Raw genomic sequence first — 23,490 nt, 5'->3', positions numbered from 1 at the left:
GTGTTAGCTCATATAAGGTGCTATGCAGGCATCTGCAGCAGTGACAAGAGAGACAAACACTGACCAGTGCCTTAAACATTTAATAAAAAATTCAGTACCTGTATGTTGCACATTGTCATAGCATTCCCATACCTCACACAATAAGAGCCATATCATCCATAAACAGTGGCTTCATAAATAGCATTCATGTATTCCTATCTGAAACAAGTCCTTTCTGTCCTTATCAGTCTGTTACAATAAGCTTTACCTTCAAAGCAGAGGCAGACGCTCTGGGCACTGTGATAAAACGACGGAGGCAAAATAAAACACAAGCTCCATTATAGTGAAAAAAACAAGGGAGATAAAAACCCACAGCAATGTCAAGGTCATTTTCCTGCTGGTTGAGGAAACAAATTGGAGAGAAGATTGTGGGATCCTCCCTGTACTAACAGGAAGAGTGGGTGTGTGCTCATCATCTCTGGATGAATGGGGAAATGATCTTTCTGAACATCCGTGCATGGCCTCCGGTTTTATAGTGTTTTAAAACTCACAGCACACAAAGTGGAGGTTGTGTTCAAAAACTCAGAGTACTACAGAATGGTAAACAGTGTTCAAAATAACAACAGGGGTACGCTTCAGATTCCAAGTCTTGAAAGTAGCATCTGGAAACAGTAATGTCTGTATTACTGTTGCATTGTGTTTCCCTTGCTGTGGAAATTCTCCTTGTATAGTGTTTGAGAGTTCTGTTTAATGGGGTAGCACTTCTGTTTTAAGGGCATCTACCTCAACCTCCCCATTCAAGTGAGTTGTAGAACCTATGGTGGCTGCCAAAAATGTGACAGGCCCTCTCTATAGCTGGTGTTTGGTTTGTCTGTTATGTGTTACTGTAGAAATATGCCAGTGCATCCTGGCATACCAATATTTCTACTCATATTTCTCCAATATTAGAATCTCTCCGTTGGCTCTCTGTAAAATCCAGGGTAGAATTTAAAATCCTTCTGCTCAAATGCAAAGACCTAATAGCCAAGCTCCATCTTATCTTAAAGACCTTGTTGTACCATATTATTCTAACAGAGTCTTTCACTCTCAGACTGCAGGTTCATTTGTGCCTCCCAGAGTTTCCATGAGTAGAATGGAAGGCAGAAAGTTTCAGCTACTAGACTTCTCTCCTGTGGAATCAGCTCTCAGTTTGGGTTTAGGAGGCAGACACCCGCTCTACTTTAAGATTAGGCTTATAGTTAGGGCCGGCTCATGTGACCCTCAACTACCCCTTAGGTATATAGTACTGCTATAGGCTCAGCTGCTGGAGGACTTTTCATGATGCACTGAGAACGTCCCCTTTTCAAACCGCTACTGCATGTGACCAACTTTATGTCTTCTCTCTCCTGTAGCTGGCGTTTTAGCCTCTTTCCAGGTCTCTGACTGCAGAGCAACGTTTCTAATCTGCAGTGACTAGACTTGCCGACCTTCCCAGTGTTTATTGTTCTCTTATGGGTTATCTGACTTCTGTCTTTTTTCTCTATAACTCCAACCAGTCAAGGCAAATGATCACACTCTCTGATCCTAGTAGCACTGGAGGTTTCTGTCTGTTATAGGGTAGTTTTTATTTCTTCCCACTTGTTGCCACTGGTTCAGTGAATTTCTAGAAAAGCTTGCTAACCGAGAAAAAACAGAGTTTTCTTTTCTTTGAACAGAAATATGCTCAGTTTCCAGCCGAGTTTGGCTGGTGGTCCTTCAGCGGCCCCTTGTTGGCCAGCAAAGTCATAGTATCAGTCTGTATTCATTGTGTTCTGTGTGTGCACTACGCACCTAAATTGACTGCACTCAGAATGTGAGATAATGTGACCAATTGTTATTCTGTTTTACTAATCCAGCCAAAAGTAAAGTTCTGTCCAAACAGAAGCTTTCTCACAGAGTTATGGAGGTCTCCCTTCGCCTCATGTTGTGAGGCCACATTGTAGCAGGAGCATGGCAACATAATGATCTCTTAAAAAGGGGTACTTGTAAGTCATGTCTGTGCTGCTGCTAGCTGGTCATCTCCCCACACTTTTGTTTCGGTTTAACTGTTTGGATGTGACGGCCCCTTCAGTGGCTCATTCTGTCCTTTCTGCAGGTCACACTCCAGTTTGGTGACTGCTCTGTAGGGCACGTATACATGTCCCATACTATATGTTGTACTGAGTCAATCAACTGAAAGGGAACAGAATGTTATGTCTCTAACTAACTGTTCCCTGAAGGAATGGAACAAGGTACAACACCTGGATGCCCCACTGTGCAGCTGGGCTCAAGTAACAGCAGCTATAGAGCTGAGGGATGACTGTCATAACAGATGATTTGCCGTAAAGGCGTGAACAGAGGTGTCTTCCATCAGGCCACGCAAGGCTGTGATATCTCATAGTATATGTGTTATAGCTTATTCTGCTCCTTCACGGAATAGAATTTACATAACATATTTCTGACTTGAAAATGCAAGACGGACGGTAGCATGGTCAGTTTTTCCCCACTTGGCTGTTTGTAATTATGATTTAAACGATATGAAGTAAATGCAGCACCATTCAGATTAACCATCCTGGAATATGTGTCATCGCTCTAAAGTCAGAATAGTTTATTTTTTTTCTGTTCTTGCAGACATAGTGTGAATGCAGCGTTGGCATGATGGGTACAATAATGAGACATTCATAGAAAAAGAAAAGTACTAATTGCCGTCACAGAACCTGCATCCTCAAGTAATTAGAGACACTGACACCACAAAAAGTTAAGTTTAACTCATGCTATTCACCTGTAAATGGGGCTGGAGGTGCATTTCTCCTCTTTAAGTCAATTTCTCTGCATTTAAACACAACTGCAGTCACTGAGCTCTGAATGAAGTACAGCTCAATCCTGTACCTTAATGCCTCGACACAGACGGAGTACCACAGCTTTGCTAAAATGATGCTCATGCTACACCTTCTGTGCAGACACAGATTCAAAATTTGACACCTATGACAACTTTGTTTCTCAAACAGTTAGGAAGAATAAAGGTTACTTTATGATGTCAGTCACATTTCTTCAGCAAGAAAAGGGATTCTGAAGCAAACATGAAGATTTTTAAACATTTTACTGCTTGATGCCATACAGTCATTGTTTAAATTCCAATGTAGACATAAAGGTATAAAAACATCATGATTACAAAGTGAGTCCTTTGGCCTTCTTTTCCTGCTTCAACTTTTGATTTAATGAAGTTTATTAGGGTGGTGACTAGAGGTGTAGAGGCTCTGTATGACTCTGACCAGTCTTTATTACTGAGAAGTTGTTTGCCTAGGAAGGGTGTGTGTCTGTGTGGATGGTCACTGTGACTGGTTACGCAACTTCCCACTCAGCTCCTGCAGCTCAGTGATGAGTTGCTCCAGAGCAGCGACGCCGTCCTGGAGCTCAGTGTGGATCTGACCTGTGGCCACATCGGTGTGCATTTGCTGGAAGACAAAAGCACAAACAAGAAAAACACTCAGAGAGCGCAGTACTCCACCGAGGCTGTTCATTCCCCCATATGGCAGTGTCAGAAATGCAGCTTTTTTTTTTTTAAAGAAATTCAGCATTTGTCTATTTATTAGTTATTGATGATCAGAAATCACGGCAACATAGAATGCATCCATTTAATATAGATGTACCCACAAACAAAATGATCTTGTACTGAGCACAGGCGTGTGTTATGCATGTGTATGTACAACGATGTGGCTAAATAGATTTTTATGGGCGAGCTTCGTGCCATCAATACATTTAGCCTCGTCACATCAGAATTAAATTACCGAACAGGTCACAGTGGACCAATGAAACTGTTCGAATGAAATCAAACGCACTCACACTGAATTATTCAAATCAGTCATTTTGCGCTTCATGCACACACCTTCATCATGGAAAACACACAAAGAAATGCATATGATGCAGCTTTTAAGTTAAAGGTAATAAGTCTGCATCAATGAATCCATGGTGAGACGTTGGAGAGGCAGCGTGAACTGACTCAATGTGTTTTACTGCAGTGTCACTGTCATGTTACAGGCACTGTTCAGGGAAAAAAAGCATTTATTTAATTAAAAGTTTAAAAAAAAGATCTTTCTGTGTAAATATCTCATGTTACAACATGGACACCTGCGGCTTATAGTCAGGTGCGGCTTATATGTGTACAAAACTTTTTTTCTTTTTAAATTTAGTGGGTCCAGCTTATATTCAGGTGCCCTCAATAGTCCTGAAATTACGGTACTTAATAGAATTAGTTGCACCTTGTATATCCTAAATTGAAGCCTTGGTGATTTTCCAATTGCAGTGTTTTATATAGTGATTTTGATCTAAAATCAATTAACTGTTTTGACCTATTTTTGGTTTTCAAAAGAAATCCAATATGTAGTAACTAGATGACAGTACTGACTTACAGCTAAAGCTAGCAGACCATAAATTGTAAATTGAAATGTCCTTATTTTGAAAGAAAAATTTTTTTTTCAATGAAGATAACATTAAATTAATCAGAAATACAGTATATACATTGTTAATGTGGCAAATGACTATTCCAGCTGGAAATTACTGATTTTTAATGGAATATCTACATTACAGTCTCGACATTGCTAATGTGGTAAGTAATTATTCTAGTTGGAAACGGCTGATTTTTAATGGAATATCTCCATAGAGGTACAGAGGAACATTTCCAGCAACCATCACTCCTGTGTTCTAATGCTACATTGTGTTAGATAATGGTGTTGAAAGGCTAATTGATGATTAGAAAACTCTTGTGCAATTATGTCAGCACAGGAACAAAAGTTTTTATGAAAAACATGAAATAGCCTGGGTAACCCCAAATTTTTGAACGGTAGTGTGTAACTTTTAATCTTTCATCAGACTTGCATTAGTATTTTTCGACTTGTAGCTATGAGCAGCAGTATATTTTGACAGTCTATGCTTTTATGACTTTAGCTAAAGTACTTATCATTAAACTAAAAAGTGGAATTACACCGAGTATTGAATGTAGCTGTCCACTTTGGTGACTAATTAAAAAAAGGTAAGTTTAGAGTAATCAAAAATAGGGTATGCCATAAACAAAACTAATTTTAGAAAATAATTGGAATTAACTTCATTTTAAACTTTGATAGATTCCTGACTGGGAATGCCTCACTGAGATTCCACCATGAAGTTCTTGAAAATCTTCATGTGTTAATGCACTGCTACATCTAGACCTTGTTCAGAATGATGACTTGAATTGTGGTGTGACCTGGTAAAGATTTAGTGTCAGACTGCATGCTGACAGCACCAGCTGGATGCGCTGTGTGACCATCTGCCGCCTCCGTCACTTAGTCAGGGAAGATAAAGAGCAGAGGAGGTTTATAGTAGAGGTGTGCAGCACACGCATGAGGTTCTAGCCCCAGCCACAGTACGATTATCCAACCAGGAAGAAGCTGACATCTGGTGCCTACACTGAATGTTCCGCTGGCACCTGCACTGTGCTAAAAATACTGATTATCGATAGAGTGCTGTTAGTCATCGTTTCGGGCTGATGAACATGGAAAGATAAAGGACACAGGCAAAGCAACATGTTATACAGCAGCGCTAACAAACTGTCCTGGCTAAATCACCAAATCCTAAAGATATACTGAAGATTGCATCATTTTGTTTTTATGTGCAATCTATTGCATTCTCATGCTGTAGCCTTGCTATCTTTAGTTTTTAATAAAAACCTAAAATCTGATGCCTTCACTTGTGGCAAGTTTTCAGTATGATATTAAAAATGGAATTGAAAATCAATATTTTTCACGGTACTCTACTAGAGGGCTGCACTGGGACTGGGGTCCTGCAGGTGACACAAGACTTAACACAAACCTGGCAGCAGCAGGTGGATTTAAAAAATGAACTGCTGGTTTTGCGATTAGCCACAACCAAAAGGATGAAGTCAACAAGTAAAGTCAAAAAGAAGATTAAAGTGTGTTTTAACAATATAAAAGCAAAGCGAGGCAACCCTGATGTGGATACATTCCCAGGTGTTACTGACACAGGTCTAACAGGTTCCACTGTTGTGCAAACTGGGCTCAATTCTGCCACCTCTGGCTTGAAGCTACACCAGCTCTTCTTAAAGATAAAGCACTTTTTCCTGCACATATTGAACAAGACACTATCATGAAATGTACACTACCATTCAAAAGTTTGGGGTTGCTTAGAAATTTCCTTATTTTTTGAAAGAAAAGCAGTTTTTTTCAATGAAGATAACGTTAAATGAATGAGAAGTACAGTCTAGACATTGTTAATGTGGTAAATGACTATTCTAGCTAGAAACGGATGATTTTTAATGGAATATCTCCATAGAGGTACAGAGGAACATTTCCAGCAACCATCACTCCTGTGTTCTAATGCTACATTGTGTTAGCTAATGGTGTTGAAAGGCTAATTGATGATTAGAAAACCCTTGTGCAATTATGTTGGGATCTTTCTGCATGGAGTTTGCATGTTTTCCCTGTGCATGCAAGAGTTTTCTCTGGGTACTCCGGCTCCCTCCCGCAAAAATATGCTGAGGTTAATTTGTAACTCTAAATTGTCTGTAGGTGTGAGTGTGATTGTGTGTCTCTATATGTAGTCCTGTGATAGACTGGTGACCTGTCCAGGGTGTCCCCTGCCTTCACCCTAAGTCAGCTGGGATAGAGTCTAGCCCCCCCACGGCACTAATGAGGATTAAGTGGTGTACAGATAATGGATGGATGTGTTTCCTGCCCTTGAACAAGTAATTCTCATGAATGTAGTTGTACTTTTGTTACTGACAGATATGCACCACTTTATAAATACTACACAGTTAACCCTTATCAGCACATGTGGCAAAACTAACTTCATCTGTACCCTTGGGGTCCAGCTGGACCCCAGTAGTATTTCATCTGTTTCATATTTCTGTACCTGTCCATATCCTCTCAATGTATATTTTCCTAAAACATGTGTCGTCTATAGATACAAATGTGAAAGAAACAATGAAATTACTATTGATGATTACAAACATGTATTGCTTACAATATTAGTGTAAGAACTCCTGAATTGAAATGAAACACAATGCAACTGAAGCTGTCATCACAAGAGCAGCATAACACAAACATACAGAAATAAAAGATGCACAATCCCCATGGATACCAAATGATTTTTCTATATATACGCCGCAAACCTGGTTTGAATTAAATGAGCTTTGGATTATGTGATAGCCACTATGTGGGTGACAACTACCTAAAGGGACAGAAAAATCCAACGTGTAAATAAAAAAATATGACAACTTATATACCCGTGGGGTCTGCATGGACCTTAGGTGTACTGATGAGGGTTAAATAATGTGTTTTGCATGCAGGATGGTCGCAAACCAAAAACAATGGAACTGTAAATCGTGCAGTAATGATCAGACGTACAGCAATAGCAGGATTATGAAACAGCTCTATACTGTACTGTACTTAGAAATGCCAGTATTGCGACCACACTAGTGTGTGGTTCCTCACTGATGCATCACTAAACATTACTGTTGAGTCTTGTCGCTCCTGGGCTGTGTGATGCTGAGGACTGTACCTTGGCTTTGGTAGCCAGACTCCTCAGGCTGAGGCGGGTGGAGGAGAGCATCTGCAGAGCTTCTAATGGATTACTCTTCTTCTCACTGCAACTGACTGTCACTGAGAGGCAGACAAAGAAACATTCAGAGTTTGGATGAAGAAAACATTTGCAATTAAAAAGTAATATTTTGAATAAAAATCTGTAACTATGATAGTAATTTCTGAAATCTTATGTCATTGATGAAATAGGCCTACTGTAGCTAATCTGCACTGTAGCCAAAATGCTGTTGTATATTTGCTTGAAAAATGAGTATCATAAACAGTTGCAGATTAATTTTCTGTTCAGCAGCTGATAAAACAACTAATCTGTTCATCTCTAAATGTAAATAACTTCATGTGGGAGCAGCCAGAGCACTGATAAGTCGTGTTGCTTCTGTGTTACCTTCCTCCATCATAGTCTTTTAACAGGTCAGCTAACTCCACCTCTCCCACACATGGAAGGAAAAGTTGCCGTTTCCTGTGTCCTGCCTGGCACTACCATTTTGCTCTACCTCTGCTGTGACTGTAAAGGTCAACCTGTGATGATTTATGGAGGCAGCTCCCTCGTGCTCTGCTTCGCCTGTTCTTTGCTTTCTTTTAGGGCCTCGTCATCTGTGTGGGCGCCGCCTCCACACCCAGCTAAGGTCAGTGGTGCTGAGTGGAGTGGTGGAGTCCAGGGTGGAGATGAGATACTGAGACACTCATCAGTGTACTCAAACTCCACTGTGCCGTATTATTGTTATTCTCACACTGTACACTGAGACTGAACCTGTTCATGAGTTTCCAGCTGTTGCAGGAAATGAAGGAACCTTTTCAAATAACGTGTGACATAATGTTCTGAATTCATGGTTACTGGTTTTCTCTGGAGCTTCTGACTGTACCACACTCTGCATACAGCGAATGGAGAAGAGCAGGCGTCATGCCTTAACAAAGGCAAAATTGAGGAAAAAGAAGTGCACGTAACATGTAAAATATTCAATTTCACATTTTACGTCTTTTCCAGTCGCAGTGTTTTTTACCGTCAAACTTTTATGTTCCCCATCGTTCGCCATTAAAACAACCTGTTAACTGAAGAAGCTGAACGCGATTGGTTAATTTTGTGTGCAAAATGAGTCAAATGATCGTTAAACATTCCTGTTTGTGTGAACGAGTTTGAAGCAGAAAGTTTGAGTTCACAAAGAAAGTTGAAAAGCAGCTTCATACCTGTTAACTCTGACTGAGGTTTTAGTTTTTGTCAAGCCAACTCACTCAAAGAAAGTCTGACTATGTTGAACTGCCTTTGTAGTTCATCCGTCTTGCGAAACCAATGCCGTAAGCGTTAGAAAAGCTGCAACGGTTAAAACAGAAGCGTCCTGTCAAATTTAAAATTCCCCTATAATTTATTGATCATAGATCCGGGTCTGGATAGGATGAAGTCTGGATCCAGACTCGAACCGCGGTCCACCAGTTAGTGACCTTCTTGTGCATGCCTATCAGTTTTATCCCATTCTTCCTGGCAGATCTTCTCAGGCTTTGTTAGACTGAATGGAAGGCATCTAAGATCTCCAGTTTTCTCCACAGATACACTATAATGTTCAGGTCTGTGCTTTGGCTGGGACGTTAAACACTTCAGTGTTGTCTTGGCCGTTTGCTTCGAGTCACTGTTGCGCTGAAAGGTAAACTGTCATCCCATGTCAGGTCTCTGCAAACTGGAGCAAGTTTTTTCTTAATGACCTTTCTGTATTTTGTTCCAATCATCCTTTCCTTAGCCCTGAACAATCTACTTGTCTCAGGAAACATTTCACAGATAAGCATGAAGCATGATGATGCTGCCACCACCATGCTTCACCACAGAAATAGTATTAGCGGGTGGTGAGCAGTGCCTAGTGGTAGACACACAAAGTGCTCGGAGTTCTACCTTTGAAGTTTAATTTTCTTCATTTCAGAACAAAGAACCTTTTTCCAGAGTGCCTTTGGCCTATAAACTCAACCACAAGGCCTTGATCAACAGATTCTTTTTAGAGTGATTGTTGAATTCTGGGTGACCTCATTGACCAAAGCCTTTGTTGATTTGTTACAAGTTTGTTAGCTCTTAAAAGAGTGCTGGTGGTTTCAGTTCCCTTCCATTTCACAATTAGTCCTGTCAGTGTGCTCCTGGGAACACTCATCACAATTTTTCTCCTCAAGTTCTACAGAAAGCTCCTTGGACTCTATGGTTTGGTTTCTGGTTTCTTTCTCAAAGATCATTAAAGCAAACATGACGCATTGGAACACAGTCTGGAGGTCACACCAAAGAGTCTGAACACATTTGTAAATGAGAGCTGTCAGTCTTGGATTTTCATGGCACTTAAAAATACATTAAATATTGAAGTTTAATGTAGATTGATGGGGAAAATATAGCAATAAATGTACAACTCAACAAAGTGTTCAAAAAGTGTAAGGGGCTGAATACTTCCCATATTAATATAACAGTTTCATTATTTGGTCCTCTGGATGACGGGTTAATTCTGGGTTACCATAATGTGCTGTCACTACTAGGGGTGAATGTAGGTAGACAGATCATTTGACATTAATGGCTGACTCACCAGTTAAATGCAATAGAGACAATAGGTGGCAGTAAAAACACCTCATTCCATCAAATACTCCAAAAGACACCCCGGTAATTTCAATTAAAACAGCAGTTCACCATATATTCCATGTGAGTAATTAGAGAAACTATGTAAACACATATTATCTGCCTCAAAAATGGGAGAAATCTTCCAGTTCAGCATAATGTATGTAACAGAAACATTTCTTACTAAAACTTGATTAAAGTAGTACCAAATCACATTAGAAATAAGGTAGAAACCTTTACCCATGTTTAACCAAGTACCTGATGGTGGCAAATTCTAGCTGATATTTGTAAATCTTACATATATATTCCAATCTAGAGTAGATGGAAATACACCATCTACCCTGTACCTAATCCTAACTACAGTGACACTACATTTCAGTATTTTCTCGTAACTGATATTTGTTGGCCACCATTCAGCCATTTACAAAAGGCCACTCCATCTGACATCTGAAGTGACTTAAGATGCACATAAGTTAACTTTTACCGAGAATCATGTGTGAAGTTTTCAGCCACTTCAGCAAACTTGTTTTATCCTAAAATTCAGTCTGGTTGGCCCACCGTGATAATCTAGATAATCTAGTTATTAACATGGCAGCTTTAGAAACAGCAAAGATTTAATTCTCTGTCTTAGTTATTACGATATCAACAGCAGAATTATTCCATTCAAGGCTTCCTACCATGAGAGTGCTAATCCGTATATAATTTAGCAGTGTAATGTGCTAATGGATAACGCTTTTCGAGACTGCAACAGAAGCAGAACTAGGCTAGTACAGAATGGGAAGCAGCTACATTTTTGGTACATTGAGCGAAGCATTGCTTTACAAAGACAGATTACTTTAGCAGGAGTTGGTGGGATAAAACTAGATAAAATACCAATGAATGCTTGCAGTACTTTCTTTGGGTGACCAGAGACAGAACTACAGTAATATGTCCTGTAAAGCTCCAGTGCGTGAGTGTTTACATGTTCTCCCTGTGCATACGTGGGTTCTCACCAGGTTCTCCTGCTTCCTCCCACAGTCCAAAGACATGCTGAGGTTAACTGGTGATTCTAAATTGTCCATAGGTATGAATGCGAGTGCGTTTGGTTGTCTGTCTTTCCATGATGGACTGGTGACCTGCCAAAGTGTATCCTGCCTTTTGCCATAAGTCAAGGCTAGGCTAAGTTTATCCGTCTGAATCCCAAAACCCTCTTGTGGGATGAAGGTCTTAAAAAATCTAATTTACATCATTTAATGGCCAGAAACCAAAATTGTTGGATTATAAACTTTCTGACGGCCCTGAATCTAATTATGTATGATTTGACACAGAAAAATTCATCAGTTGTAAGTTTAAAATTGTGCTATTTTTACAAAATACTTTATTCTAACTGTCTGCGCTCCTCAGTGCAAGCAGTTCATATACAAAGCATGGGAGGGGAAAGACGGACGGTTGTACAGGCCAGCTGACAGACACAGCAAACACCAGTAGGCAGTATTACTATGCTTTTCAAGCTGGCTCCTGATTGCCTGGGGATTGTAGACATTAACAACTGGAATCAGACACATCTCTTTGATCATCTCTGCATCCTTTGACCTCCTCTACCCTGTTGAGAACTGTGTACTGTGTGGATGATGCTGTGTGTACGGCTGGGTGCTGCTCTCACCTTCTCCCATATGGACGGCTCGTTGGATCACCTCCTTGAAGAGAGCAGGGTCTTTCTCCCAGCCGCCAGTCTGAACGTCACAGCGATGGGCCTTGGACAGGAACTGCAGAGCCTGGAAAAAACACGCAGCAGCACCGTTCTTTCAGCTGACATATGCTTAAGTTAAATGCAGTCCTAGCTTTTGCTCTTGATTTTTATTTAACTGCCCTTGTCTTGTCTTTTTGCTCTGCGGTTTTGTGGTTGTCTGGTCCAGCTGACTACGTGATTCAAGCAGCATAGGGACACATCATAGTTGTGCTTGTGAGACCATCATATTAGATTTTCTCTCTCTCTCTCTCTCTCTCTCTCTCTCTCTCTCTCTCTCTATATATATATATATATATATATATATATATATAAATATATATATATATATATATATATTTTTTTTTTTTTATAAAGTAGTTTTGACATTTGTAAAATCCCAAATATTGTTCAAGTGTAGTTTGCACTTGTTGCATCACACTTACATTCTACTGACAGTCTATGTGGACTACATCATGGAAAAATATCAACCCTGAAAGGCAGTTTTACTGATACTAATACTTTCCTTGGCACTTATGTCAAACAAAATATATTTGGGAAATTTGGGAATTTTTCCAATAATTTATACGTCCAAAAGTCTGTTAATAGTAAAGTGAAGCAGATGTATTTGTAACAATTTCAGATCAGTGGATGAGAAAACAACACACGCCTTGAGAAACACCGAGTGACATTTTTGTCCAATTTCTGAGTAGTTATTTGGTCGTTTTAAAGACCAAACAATTGAATTATCGAGAAAATGTTCCATAGACTAAGGAAAATAGTTGCAGCTCTATTCACATTTAATAGCATTTAAATATGTATGTACAGTACCGTTCAAAAGTTTGGGGTCACCTAGAAATGCCCTTATTTTTGAAAGAAAAGCACTTTTTTCAATTAAGAGAGCATTAAATGGATCAGAAATACAGTCTAGATATTGTTAATGTGGTAAATTCTAACTGGAAATGGCTGATTTTTAATGGAATATCTACATAGGGGTACAGAGGAACATTTCCAGCAACCATCACTCCTGTGTTCTAATGCTACATTGTGTTAACTAATCGTGCTGAAAGGCTAACTGATGATTAGAAAACCCTTGTGCAATTATGTCAGCACATGAATAAAAGTGTGAATTTTCATGGAAAACATGAAATTGCCTGGGTGACCCCAAACTTTTGAACGGTAGTGTATATGCAGACCACGTTATTGTGATGTAACGTTGATTTGTCAGTCGGCGAACCTCAACTCAACCCTCTGTTTTCCAGTTGACCCATTCTCCACTTAGCTGACTGATTCTTACTGATCTAATGATGTGAACATAAAGTATCGTGCTGATTATGCCCACAGTGTAACACAGTCCTGGTTTATGCATTTTGGGGTTAAAAACATGTAGTAGGAGTGTTAGGCACCAACCTTTTCGTTGTCCTCTATGTTGGAGCTGGTACCTCCACCGTACAGCAGGGCGTACTGTCGCCATATCTCAGCATCACTGCTGTGGCGGGAACTGATCCGACCCAGGAGCTCCTTCAGTTTGGACTGGAGGGCTCCTGCCTGCTGACCCTGGCTGTCTGTCAGATTTTCAACAACTGCCCTGACCACAATCTGTAGAATCTGCATGGCAAAAAAACAGGATAGAAATCCAAATTCAATAAAGATTCAACATTATTATATCTGCTGTGATAATTTCAAGAGCAGCACTAAAAGCTGAAATGAAACATAACTGAGTTAGTGGGAAATGAAGTTTTGACTTTTACACTCATGGTAGCATTGGCACGAGACTGCAAATTATCACCATCATGGTCTCTGTGGTCTACGGTATTTATTCAGTTCAATTCAGTTTTATTTATATTTACAACATACACTACCATTCAAAAGTTTGGAGTCACTTAGAAATGTTCTTATTTTTGAAAGAAAAGCAGCTTTTTTTCAGTGAAGATAATGTTAAATGACTCAGAAATACAGTCTAGAAATTGTTAATGTGGTAAATGACTATTCTAGCTGGAAACGGCTGATTTTTAATGGAATATCTACATGGGAGTACAGAGGAACATTTCCAGCAACCATCACTCCTGTGTTCTAATGCTACATTGTGTTAGCTAATTGTGTTGAAAGGCTAACTGATGATTAGAAAACCCTTGTGCAATTATGTTAGCACATGAATAAAAGTGTGAGTTTTGGTAGAAAACATGAAATTGTCTGGGTGATCCCAAACTTTTGAAAGGTAGTGTAAGCCATCTCATAGCACTTCACATAGTAAGGTGAAGACCTTCCAAATTTTAAACAGAGAAACTCAACAAATCCAATGTTTCCTTTGGATTGCTTTTGAGAAAACACTTGGCAACAGTAGAAAGGAACAGAATACTTATGCCAATCTACCACAGTCAACTAACAGTGGTACACTTATGTTGATACAAGTCAACAACAAATCAGTTGGGGGAAACAACAAGCTTGCTGGCCTTAGTCTTTTCATCCAGTTGATTTTGGAGAGGTTAAACACCATCTCCAGAAAAGTGTTTAACAGAGCTAAAGATCCGTTTCTTCTTGTTTCACAGCTGGGGTTAGTCTTTCCCACATTTTGCAGCAGCTGATTTCCTCTTCAGTGAGCAGCAGAGCAGTGACACCTGGAACACCAACAGTTTCTAAGGGTATTTTCAGGATGTCCTGTTGTCTTTCTCCCTCCGCCTCCATTCTCAGAGTCTGAGTCTTATCATGCATTTGATTTTGCTAATGACAGACCTCATAATGGTCCAAGGGTAATCCACCAATGCATTTAGCTCCTGAGTATCAAAGCTCACACAAGTAAACAAATGCAGATAAATATGTGAGTTATTAAGTCAGTCGGCAAGTTGTCCCAGAGGGAGACTTTTGTAGTCTGCAAAATGTCTGTTCAAAGTAGCTAATTTCCTTTCAGTTTCATTTCAGTCAGACTGAAAACAAATGTTCAAATCCATCCATCCATTATCGACACACCGCTCAATCCTCATTAGGGTCACGGGGGGTCTGGAGTCTATCCCAGCTGACTTAGGGTGAAGGCAGGGGACATCCTTGACAGGTCACCAGTCTATCACAGGGCTACACATAGGCCAAGTTTACATGAAGTTTTTTAATTTGGAATTACTAATTCGGAATTAACTCATTCGGAATTAAAGTTTTGTGCTTCGCGTTTACATGGAAATATTAATTCCGAATAAAGGTTTACATGGACTGCACGTTTATCCCCTTCCTTAATTCCAGTTTAATGCTTGGGCGTTGGAAAAGATTCTGATTGGACAGGGAGTGGACGTGACGTATCCCTGTTTACCAGAAGAAAACAAACTCCATTTGCCGCGGCATTTCTTTTCCCCAACAACATGGAGGAACAACTAATAAGCACGCTTTTCGCTTTGCTTTTTATTGTCGTTTGAAACAGCAACTTGCCAATGGTGTACTACTTCTGTTGCGTCACTTGAGAAGGAGAACGTGTACGTCGCTACGTGAGGAGCCAAGCATGCACTGAATGACCGGAATTAACTAAAGCAGAATTAACTGTATACATGAATAGTTATAGTTACACAGGAATTAGTTTATTCGGAATTAACATCGGAATAAACCAGGTAGTTTATTCAGAATTAAGTTTATTCGGAATTAACTTTTTCATTCGGAATTAAGTGTTTACAAGGAGATTTTAAAGCGGAATTAACTTTAATTCCGAATTAAAGAGGAAATAAAGGTCTCAAGCAAACGTGGCCAGAGACAAACAATCACACTCGCATTCACACCTACGGACAATTTAGAGTTACCAATTAACCTCAGCATGTTTTTGGACTATGGGAGGAAGACTGAGTACCCGGTGAGAACCCAAGCATATGCAGGGAGAATATGCTAACTCCATGCAGAAAGATCCCAGGAAGGCCGGGAGACAAATTGGGGATCTTCTAGCTGCAAGGCAAAAGTGCGAACCACCATGCCACTGTGCAGCTCTTACAAATGTTCAAACGATTCATGTAAAAATCAGGTTTTTGGTTTTTTAGGTTTTGCTCCAGGAAGCCTGCAATTGATGCCGAGATTTACGTCGCTCGTGTGACATCTTGTTCCTCTAAATCTCTACATCAAATGTGAAGACTGGAAAGTTAGCATGACCCATAGAGACACAAAAGCCACATTAATGGGAATTACACCAGGTAAAAAAAAAAAGAAAACTCAAACTACCCTTCAAATGCAGTAATGCAAGCATATGAGGGTCAGTGCACAGGTGAAGTGGAAGAACTCTGCATGTCACCTCATCCCCCTCTCTCCAAGTTGCCAATCTTTCACCTTATCTCTCCATCCATCTTCCTCCACTTCCTTTCATCCCCGAAGAACATTACCTGCCTCCTGCCTTGAGTTCCAGCTGAGATCTGTTATCTACAAGTTCTCCACTTCCCACCGGTTACTAATGAACCATCTGTCAGATTTCTTTGGTGTGTGTGACTGGGAGGCCTTTCACTGCAGTGACAATTAGGATAAATCAACCTGACGGCCCAACTGTGATGTCATGTAAGACACCCTGCAAGACGCTGCAGAGGAGAGTTGATGGACACATCCTCCAATCTGTTCACACCTCAACACACAGGCTACCAGAAGTATATTTTCCATACTTTCTCACTGGGGAGGCCAACACAAGGTCTGAGCTTATCATGTAGGTAATATATGCCTCCGTCCATTTGATATGACATGTCCTGTGATGAGCGCAAAATGAATCCAGAAAGATGATTTTCTTTGAATCCCCCTGTGGAGCCATCACTGTGGCGAAAAATGACATATCGTGGTAAAAACTGAAAAACTGGATGACTTATCCAAAATCCTGCTGGATCCAGTCAGAGTGTAAAATTAAGAGAAAAAGTTTAAAAAGTCTCTGTTGAGAGAAAAGCTAAATAACGTGGATGACTGGTCAAAACTATCGATGAAGCTCATTTAGAAGTTTACGCTCGCATCACAAAACAATAGAAAGAAGAACAACTTTCTCTCTCAGGGAATTCTGTGCACAGTGACTGTGTGTGTGTGTGGGGGGGGTGTTTATATGTGACTCCAAGGTTCTTGTGTATCCCTCATTTAACCTCATGAGGCACAAAGCTGAGCCATGTGACTCTCAGCTCCTTTGAAATCTATCAGCCAGTCAAAGCACTTCTGTCACCAGCTCTATACATTCCATAAGAGAGGAATTCATGGTGGTCCCTTCCATTATCTCTCCTTCCCTACCTCTGCATGCTGTCACGCTCTAAGCCTCCCTTGAAAAGTTAAAATAAAAACAGGAAAGAAAAATTTGAAAGGAATAAAACACAAATGTTGCTTCTCCAAAAATGACTGTGATCTGATAATGGAGTTAAAATAGGTCCACTGTCACCACCAGTTTCGCAAAAAGGCATCTTGAGGTGCGAGACGGATGGTAGTAAAAATAGAGAGACAAAAATGGAACAGCCATTTTAAGAAAAGAAACTGCACTTTGATGTTTTGACAGACCTTTCAGGAAGGAACTGAGGAGATGACAGTGGTAAGTTTAATTAAAGCAGTCATGTACAAATATTTCATACAACCACAACAGTGGCCAGACTGTTTCCTCAATGATCAACGTTGTGTAAGTGGCAAAAATGTACGTTTTAGTGGAACCGTTACAAAAATAACACAGCTGGTGTTGATGATGTGCTGATTCACTACTTGTCTGTCCAAACCCAGGATTATGAAGTCATTTAATTAATTTACTTGATCAGGGACCATGCAATTAACATAGAAAACATCAGATGTATTGAATATAGTGTGTATAGCATTAAGCTAATTTTCAACTCCTGTCCCTGGTTGGGCTTTTCAGTAAAAGTAGACAAAGGGGACCAATAAGGACCAAGAAGGAGAGTGATGAAGTGCTGTGTCAGATGACCTAGCCTCCACAGTGACCTGACCTAAACCCAATCCAGATGGTTTGGGATGAGATGGACCACAGAGGACCAACAAGTGCTCAGCATCTCTTGGGAACTCCTTCAAGACTTTTGGAAAACCACTTCAGGTGACTACCTCATGAAACTCATCCAGAGAACATGAAACACCATGAGTGTGCAAAACAGTAATCAAAGCAAAGGGTGGCTATTTTGAAGAATCTAAAAAAAAAAAATATATATATATACACAGAGAACTCCAAGTGTGTAAAACACATATGTGTGTGTGTGTGTGTGTGTGTGTGTGTGTGTGTGTGTGTGTGTGTGTGTGTGTGTGTGTGTGTGTGTGTGTGTGTGTGTGTGTGTGTGTGTGTATATATATACATATATACACACACATATATATAATTTGACTTATTTCACACTTTTTTGTTCACTACATAATTCCATTTGTTCATTCATAGTTTTTATGCCTTCAGTGAGAATCTGCAATGTAATGAAAATAAAGAAAAATCATTAAATGAGAAGGTGTGTCCATACTTTTGACTGGTAGTGTATACACACACATATGAATAATTTGATTTCTTTGCGTTCCATGCACAGATTGTATAAAAAGATGCACAAACACTGTAAGAAGTTACCTTTAGGTTTACTAAACGCGGTTTTGATGCTCAATGTGGTGACTATGGCTGTGCCTGGATCTGCTAACTCCCAGGTAATACAAAAATGAGCACTGAGCTGGAACATGAGGGGAACTGAGGCAGACATGTTGTTAATTATGCATAACTTTAGGCTTTAATACAATGTAAAGAGATGAGTTATATCGAAACTGAGCAGATGTCATGAATAGGGAAATTCGTCATAGACACTAAAACAGTTCTGTGTACCAGCAGTTAAACATGTTTATGTATGCTGTAAAGTTGTTTATTTTATGATGGTGGTCTAACGGGATTGACGCACTTGGAGTCAGACTCAAGTGGACATTAAAGTAACTACAGTTTCTGGCTTTTAGACATTAGTTTCATTTTTCAGCACCAGAGTTTGCTGTTGGGCTCCATGTAACCAGCATATCCTGTGTATAAACACAACTGGGATAAGACTCATGACTGACATATTGGGACTAATGCAAACACAAGTTGTAGTAGCACATATTTACATTTCATCTCTTATTTCAAAATATCTCCAATCTGCTAACATTTCTCCTCCACCACCTATCTGCACAACCATCATGAGGCTAATGTTGTTATAAAGTGGCACTGGGTGAATCACAGAAGTCCTGTGATTCTGAGCACAAGTATGTGAGCATAGAATCAGACCTGATAAATGATAGTGGAACTGGTGTTCGTGCATCACTTTTTTGTCTGAGATATGACTCATAATACTCCATGTTACATTACTCCTAAACTATTCATGAAATCCAGGATTCCATGCCCTTTTTTAGTAAAAGGACCCTGTGTTAACATCTAATTGGAAACTGTCTGTACAAGAATGCTAACTGTTATTCCATTGTGCATCAATTATGTTGTAAGAGTAGATTTAAGAATGAAGAGGAGGAAAGCACAGTCAAACTCTCTTAGCGAAGCATTGTGAGGCTGCTGCTGATCTTTTCAGCTTGTGTTCATTTACATCTAAGAGCCTTATTGATGACTGACCACAACACAACAAGCACAAACGAGCATTCTGGGAGCTGAAAACAGAGCAAACAAAAGGGAAAACAAAATGTTACCCCAGTCACCCTCAAAAAATGTTAATTTTATTCTATATTCGGCCAGAGAACACAGGATGTCTGTCTGAGTCAGAGCTGTGGTTTCAACCATTCCCATAGGGCTGACAGATGTCTTTTTTAAAGTTAATTGCTCAAAACTGCAAGAGTAAAATGATTACTGGGCAGAAGCAGGGAATTAATAATCCTGCAAATGCTACCGCTGGCTGTTTTGCCTTGTTTATTCAAAGCCGATAGTTAATTTTCTACTTAGAATGCATTGGTGGCTATGCAATTACTGTGATGAGACTGAGAGAAGCTTTTCCTTCAGTGGCTGTAAATGACTCTGCAGATGTGACCACAATAAAAAAAAAAAGACTGATTAGCACCACAGGAAAGAATAAACAGTTAGTTGTTTAACAAGATTTTACACACTGATTATGTCGTGTGTTTGGAGAAGAAATCACATCTTCTGCCTCTCACAAGGCTCTGACATCTCACCAGTGTTTGGCTTGCACAGACATAAGAGAGGTGAATGAAGACATAAAAATGTAATTTAGCAAAGTATTCCCATAATAGATAGAAAGATGTGGAAATCATAGTGGGTGTAGTAGTATAAGCCATTTTTTTACATTACTGTTCAAAAGTTTGGGGTCACCCAGGCTATTTCATGTTTTCCATGAAAACTCACACTTTTATTCATAACATAATTGCACAAGGATTTTCTAATCATGAATTAGCCTTTCAACACCATTAGCTAACACAATGTAGCATTAGAACACAGGAGTGATGGTTGCTGGAAATGTTCCTCTGTACCCCTATGGAGATATTCCATTAAAAATCAGCCGTTTCCAGCTAGAATAGTCATTTACCACATAAACAATGTCTAGACTATATTTCTGATTCATTCAATGCTATCTTCATTGAAAACAACTGCTTTTCTTTCAAAAATAAGGACAGTTCTTAGTGACTCCAAACTCTTGAACCGTAGTGTATATTTTTCCATCCTTTGAACTTGTTGGCCTACAGAAACTAAATATGTTACCAGATAGTCCTTTTTATATTCAATTAAGATTTAAAGTGTCACTGATAAAAGTAATGACTGAATGAATGAATTATTTTCATCTGAAATGTAGCTGGCTGAAGCTAAAAGACTTCAGGCGGATTTACCAAATAAAATCTAATTCTCCACAACACTAGGATGTAAAATAACAAAATACTTTCATCATTGTAGCATAAACCAGTTTATACCCACAACTTTTCCAAACTTAAAATGGAGGAAGTTTACCTTTATTCAAACCTGCACTGATTCATTTTTAACAACACAAACAAGTTGCATAATGACATACTGTCTTTTGACCCTCAAAGTTTAATGAGTTTCTGGGTGTTTCTTTGTTCCAGTCACACTTTTCATCGCTGTGGGCTTATTTTTCAGCGAACCCTTTCATGCGGTTTTCACACTCTCATTTGATCCTTTGTTATAAAAATACCCATTAAAGCTATTTCTGTATTCTGAACTTCAACTGTTATATTAGCAATGATTTTAATATTTTCTAGTGTGTTAAGACGAGCATTTGAATCTGAAAAGTTTAAGAGCAAATAAAAGTTCAGTCAATTTAACTGGTTAACTAACAAAGCTTTCGGTCGACCAGTCAGACCTGCAGGGACGGGGTGATGTGACAGCCGAGTCAGACATTTCCACTGGTATAAATACTGATGTCTCTGTAGAAGATGATAGGTGCAGTCCTTTACCTGGATGTCCTTGTAGTTTTCCCTCAGATCCATCAAACGGTGGTAGGCCTTGATGACTTCATCAAATTCTCCGATGTCAGTGCTGACAACGATGAAATTCTCCCAAATCTGCCAGTGTTCGTAGTTACACTTCAGGGATTCCTGCAGGGTGCGGAAGGCTTTGTTTCTGCCGATGAGGGTGACAAGAGGAGACAGACAAAAAAAGTCAACAATGACCAAAGTTATAGTAATATTCATTTCCACTCAGACAACTCCCACAAACCGTTTGAGCTATAAAGTGCTTGTGCTGAATTGGCAACAGCGCTAACCAGGTATTAAGAACACCTTTCTTGCTTTGCTTTTCAATTTCAGGCCTGAAAGCACATGAGTCTGCTGTGAACAAAAGCACACAGGGTCCCTCTGCTCCCTCAGAGCCTCCCCTGCTTGGAAACAACACACTGTATCTCAGCACAGAACAGAGTCGTAAAGAACCTGGGCTTAAATGAAGACTGTCACTTTGTCCAAAACAACACGAGCATGTAGAATCTTCAGAACATTTATTTGGATACATTTTGCTGAGCGATTATGTGATAACAATTTTGGAAAGTTTTAGTTATATTCTGTACAAATTCTGAATTTGTGTTTTGTTTGTTTGCATGTTTTCCTTGGTTGCAGTATGCAGCATTTTTTTGCCCAGTACAATATTTGCATTCAAATGGCAAAATGAGAACAAAATACACTCAGTGGCCACTTCAAACCTATCCTGATGTGAATATCTTAGTCAGACAGACAGACAGACACGATCAAGAGGCTGTATTGTTGTTCAGGTCAAACAGCAGAACAGAAAAAGTGACTTTGACAGTCATGACTGTAGGTGCTGGAATATTGTAATTCCTTATTATTGGAATGTCCTAATAATTTTCTTAAAAACCCTCATCTGATCCAAAATGCTGCAGCCAGAGTTCTGACAGAAGCCAGTAAGAGAAATCACATTTCTCCCATATTAGCTTCCCTTCATTGGCTCCCTGTAAAATCCAGGATAGAATTCTAAAATTCTAAAACTCTTAATGACCAAGCTCCATCATCTCTTAATTTTACTTTATCACTGTACCACATTATCCTAGCCCTTCACTCTCAGACTGCAGGTTTACTTATGGATCCAGAAGCAGAATCGGAGGCAGATCCTTCAGTTATCAACTCCTCTGTTGTGGAATCAGCTCCCAGTTTGGGTTCTGGAGGCAGACGCTCTCTTTACTTTTAAGATTATGCTTAAAACTTTCCTCTTTGCTAAAGCTTATAGTTAGGGGTGCTATGGATCACCTGAGCTGTCCCTTAGTTATGCTGCTACAGGTTTAGACTGCAGGGGGACTCCCATGATGCTCATTGTTGGGATCTCTGTTCTTTGTTTAAAATTCATAAGGTCTTTCACCATAACAGAGTTCACTGAGGGTGGTGTGAAAAAAACCTGTGGATTGGTCACAGCAGAAGAAACCAACAACTACATAAAAAATAAAAACAACTCAACAACATTTACCACAAATTTAACATGTCAAGCCAAGGTTCCACTCAAAAAAAAAAACAATACTAAACCCAGCCAAGAAAAGTAATGACTTTAATTAAAAAAGTAAAGTATTTCTCTTTGCCTGTGGCACGGGCTTTAAACTCCTGATCTGAATATATTTCATTATATTAAAAAAAAAAAAAAAAAAAAAAAGGACACATACAAGAATTTTTCAAAAAGGTTCGATTAAAATTTTTTAGGTCTTATAGCCTTTCACAAAAATTAAGGAAGAAAAAGAATGAATAAGCATTTAGAGTTTGATGGAAGACTGAGTTAATCGATTTTCACTGAGACGGTCGCCCCAAAAAGATCTACTATCGGGACAGAACCAAAACAGTGCATGTAGTTGCATGTTAAATTTGCTTAAACTTGAAGGTGTAATATCGAGTCTATAAAAAATTTGATTTCTGTGGTTTTGGTTTTGACTGTTTTCTCACTTGTTTGAAATCAGAGCAGCTCAAGTTCACTGTTTCCATGCACAAGAGCTTTGCAACATTTAAATGGAAATATTATTTTCTTGCTCATGTTGCCAGCACTGCCAGTCAAATCTGAAAAGAACCAAACCCACAGAGTCCAGATGAAGACAGTTAACTAAGTTTTTCTGTGTTACATTCTTTAAACTAGAAAAGCACTCACAGAGCGCAGTACTCCGCCAAGGCTGTTCATTCCCCCATATGGCATCGTCAGAAAAGCAGCATTTGTTTATTAGTAACTGGTGATCAGAAATCATGGCAACATAGAATGTGGTCATTTATTATAGATACACACA

At 39.4% G+C, this 23,490-nt stretch overlaps 1 protein-coding gene across 2 annotated transcripts in view; it reads right to left on the bottom strand.

The window, feature by feature from the left end:
• Positions 1–2,562: 2,562 nt before the first annotated feature.
• The window catches only part of ttc27 (tetratricopeptide repeat domain 27), a 106,375-nt gene continuing 85,447 nt past the window's right edge, over positions 2,563–23,490 (bottom strand). For both annotated transcript variants that reach the window (XM_023296331.3, XM_023296338.3), the window contains exons 16-20: positions 21,182–21,347; positions 13,256–13,453; positions 11,783–11,894; positions 7,528–7,628; positions 2,563–3,431 (exon numbers count right to left, since the gene is read on the bottom strand). In XM_023296331.3, coding sequence (XP_023152099.2) covers positions 3,306–3,431; positions 7,528–7,628; positions 11,783–11,894; positions 13,256–13,453; positions 21,182–21,347 — 703 coding nt within the window. In that variant the 3' untranslated portion in view covers positions 2,563–3,305. The remainder of the gene's footprint in view (positions 3,432–7,527; positions 7,629–11,782; positions 11,895–13,255; positions 13,454–21,181; positions 21,348–23,490) is intronic.

The sequence above is a fragment of the Amphiprion ocellaris genome, chromosome 16 (assembly GCF_022539595.1).
Source record: "Amphiprion ocellaris isolate individual 3 ecotype Okinawa chromosome 16, ASM2253959v1, whole genome shotgun sequence".
Taxonomy (NCBI): Eukaryota; Metazoa; Chordata; class Actinopteri; family Pomacentridae; genus Amphiprion; species Amphiprion ocellaris.
The sequence above is the reverse complement of the archived record's forward strand: the minus strand, read 5'-3'. Positions and strand labels throughout refer to the sequence as shown.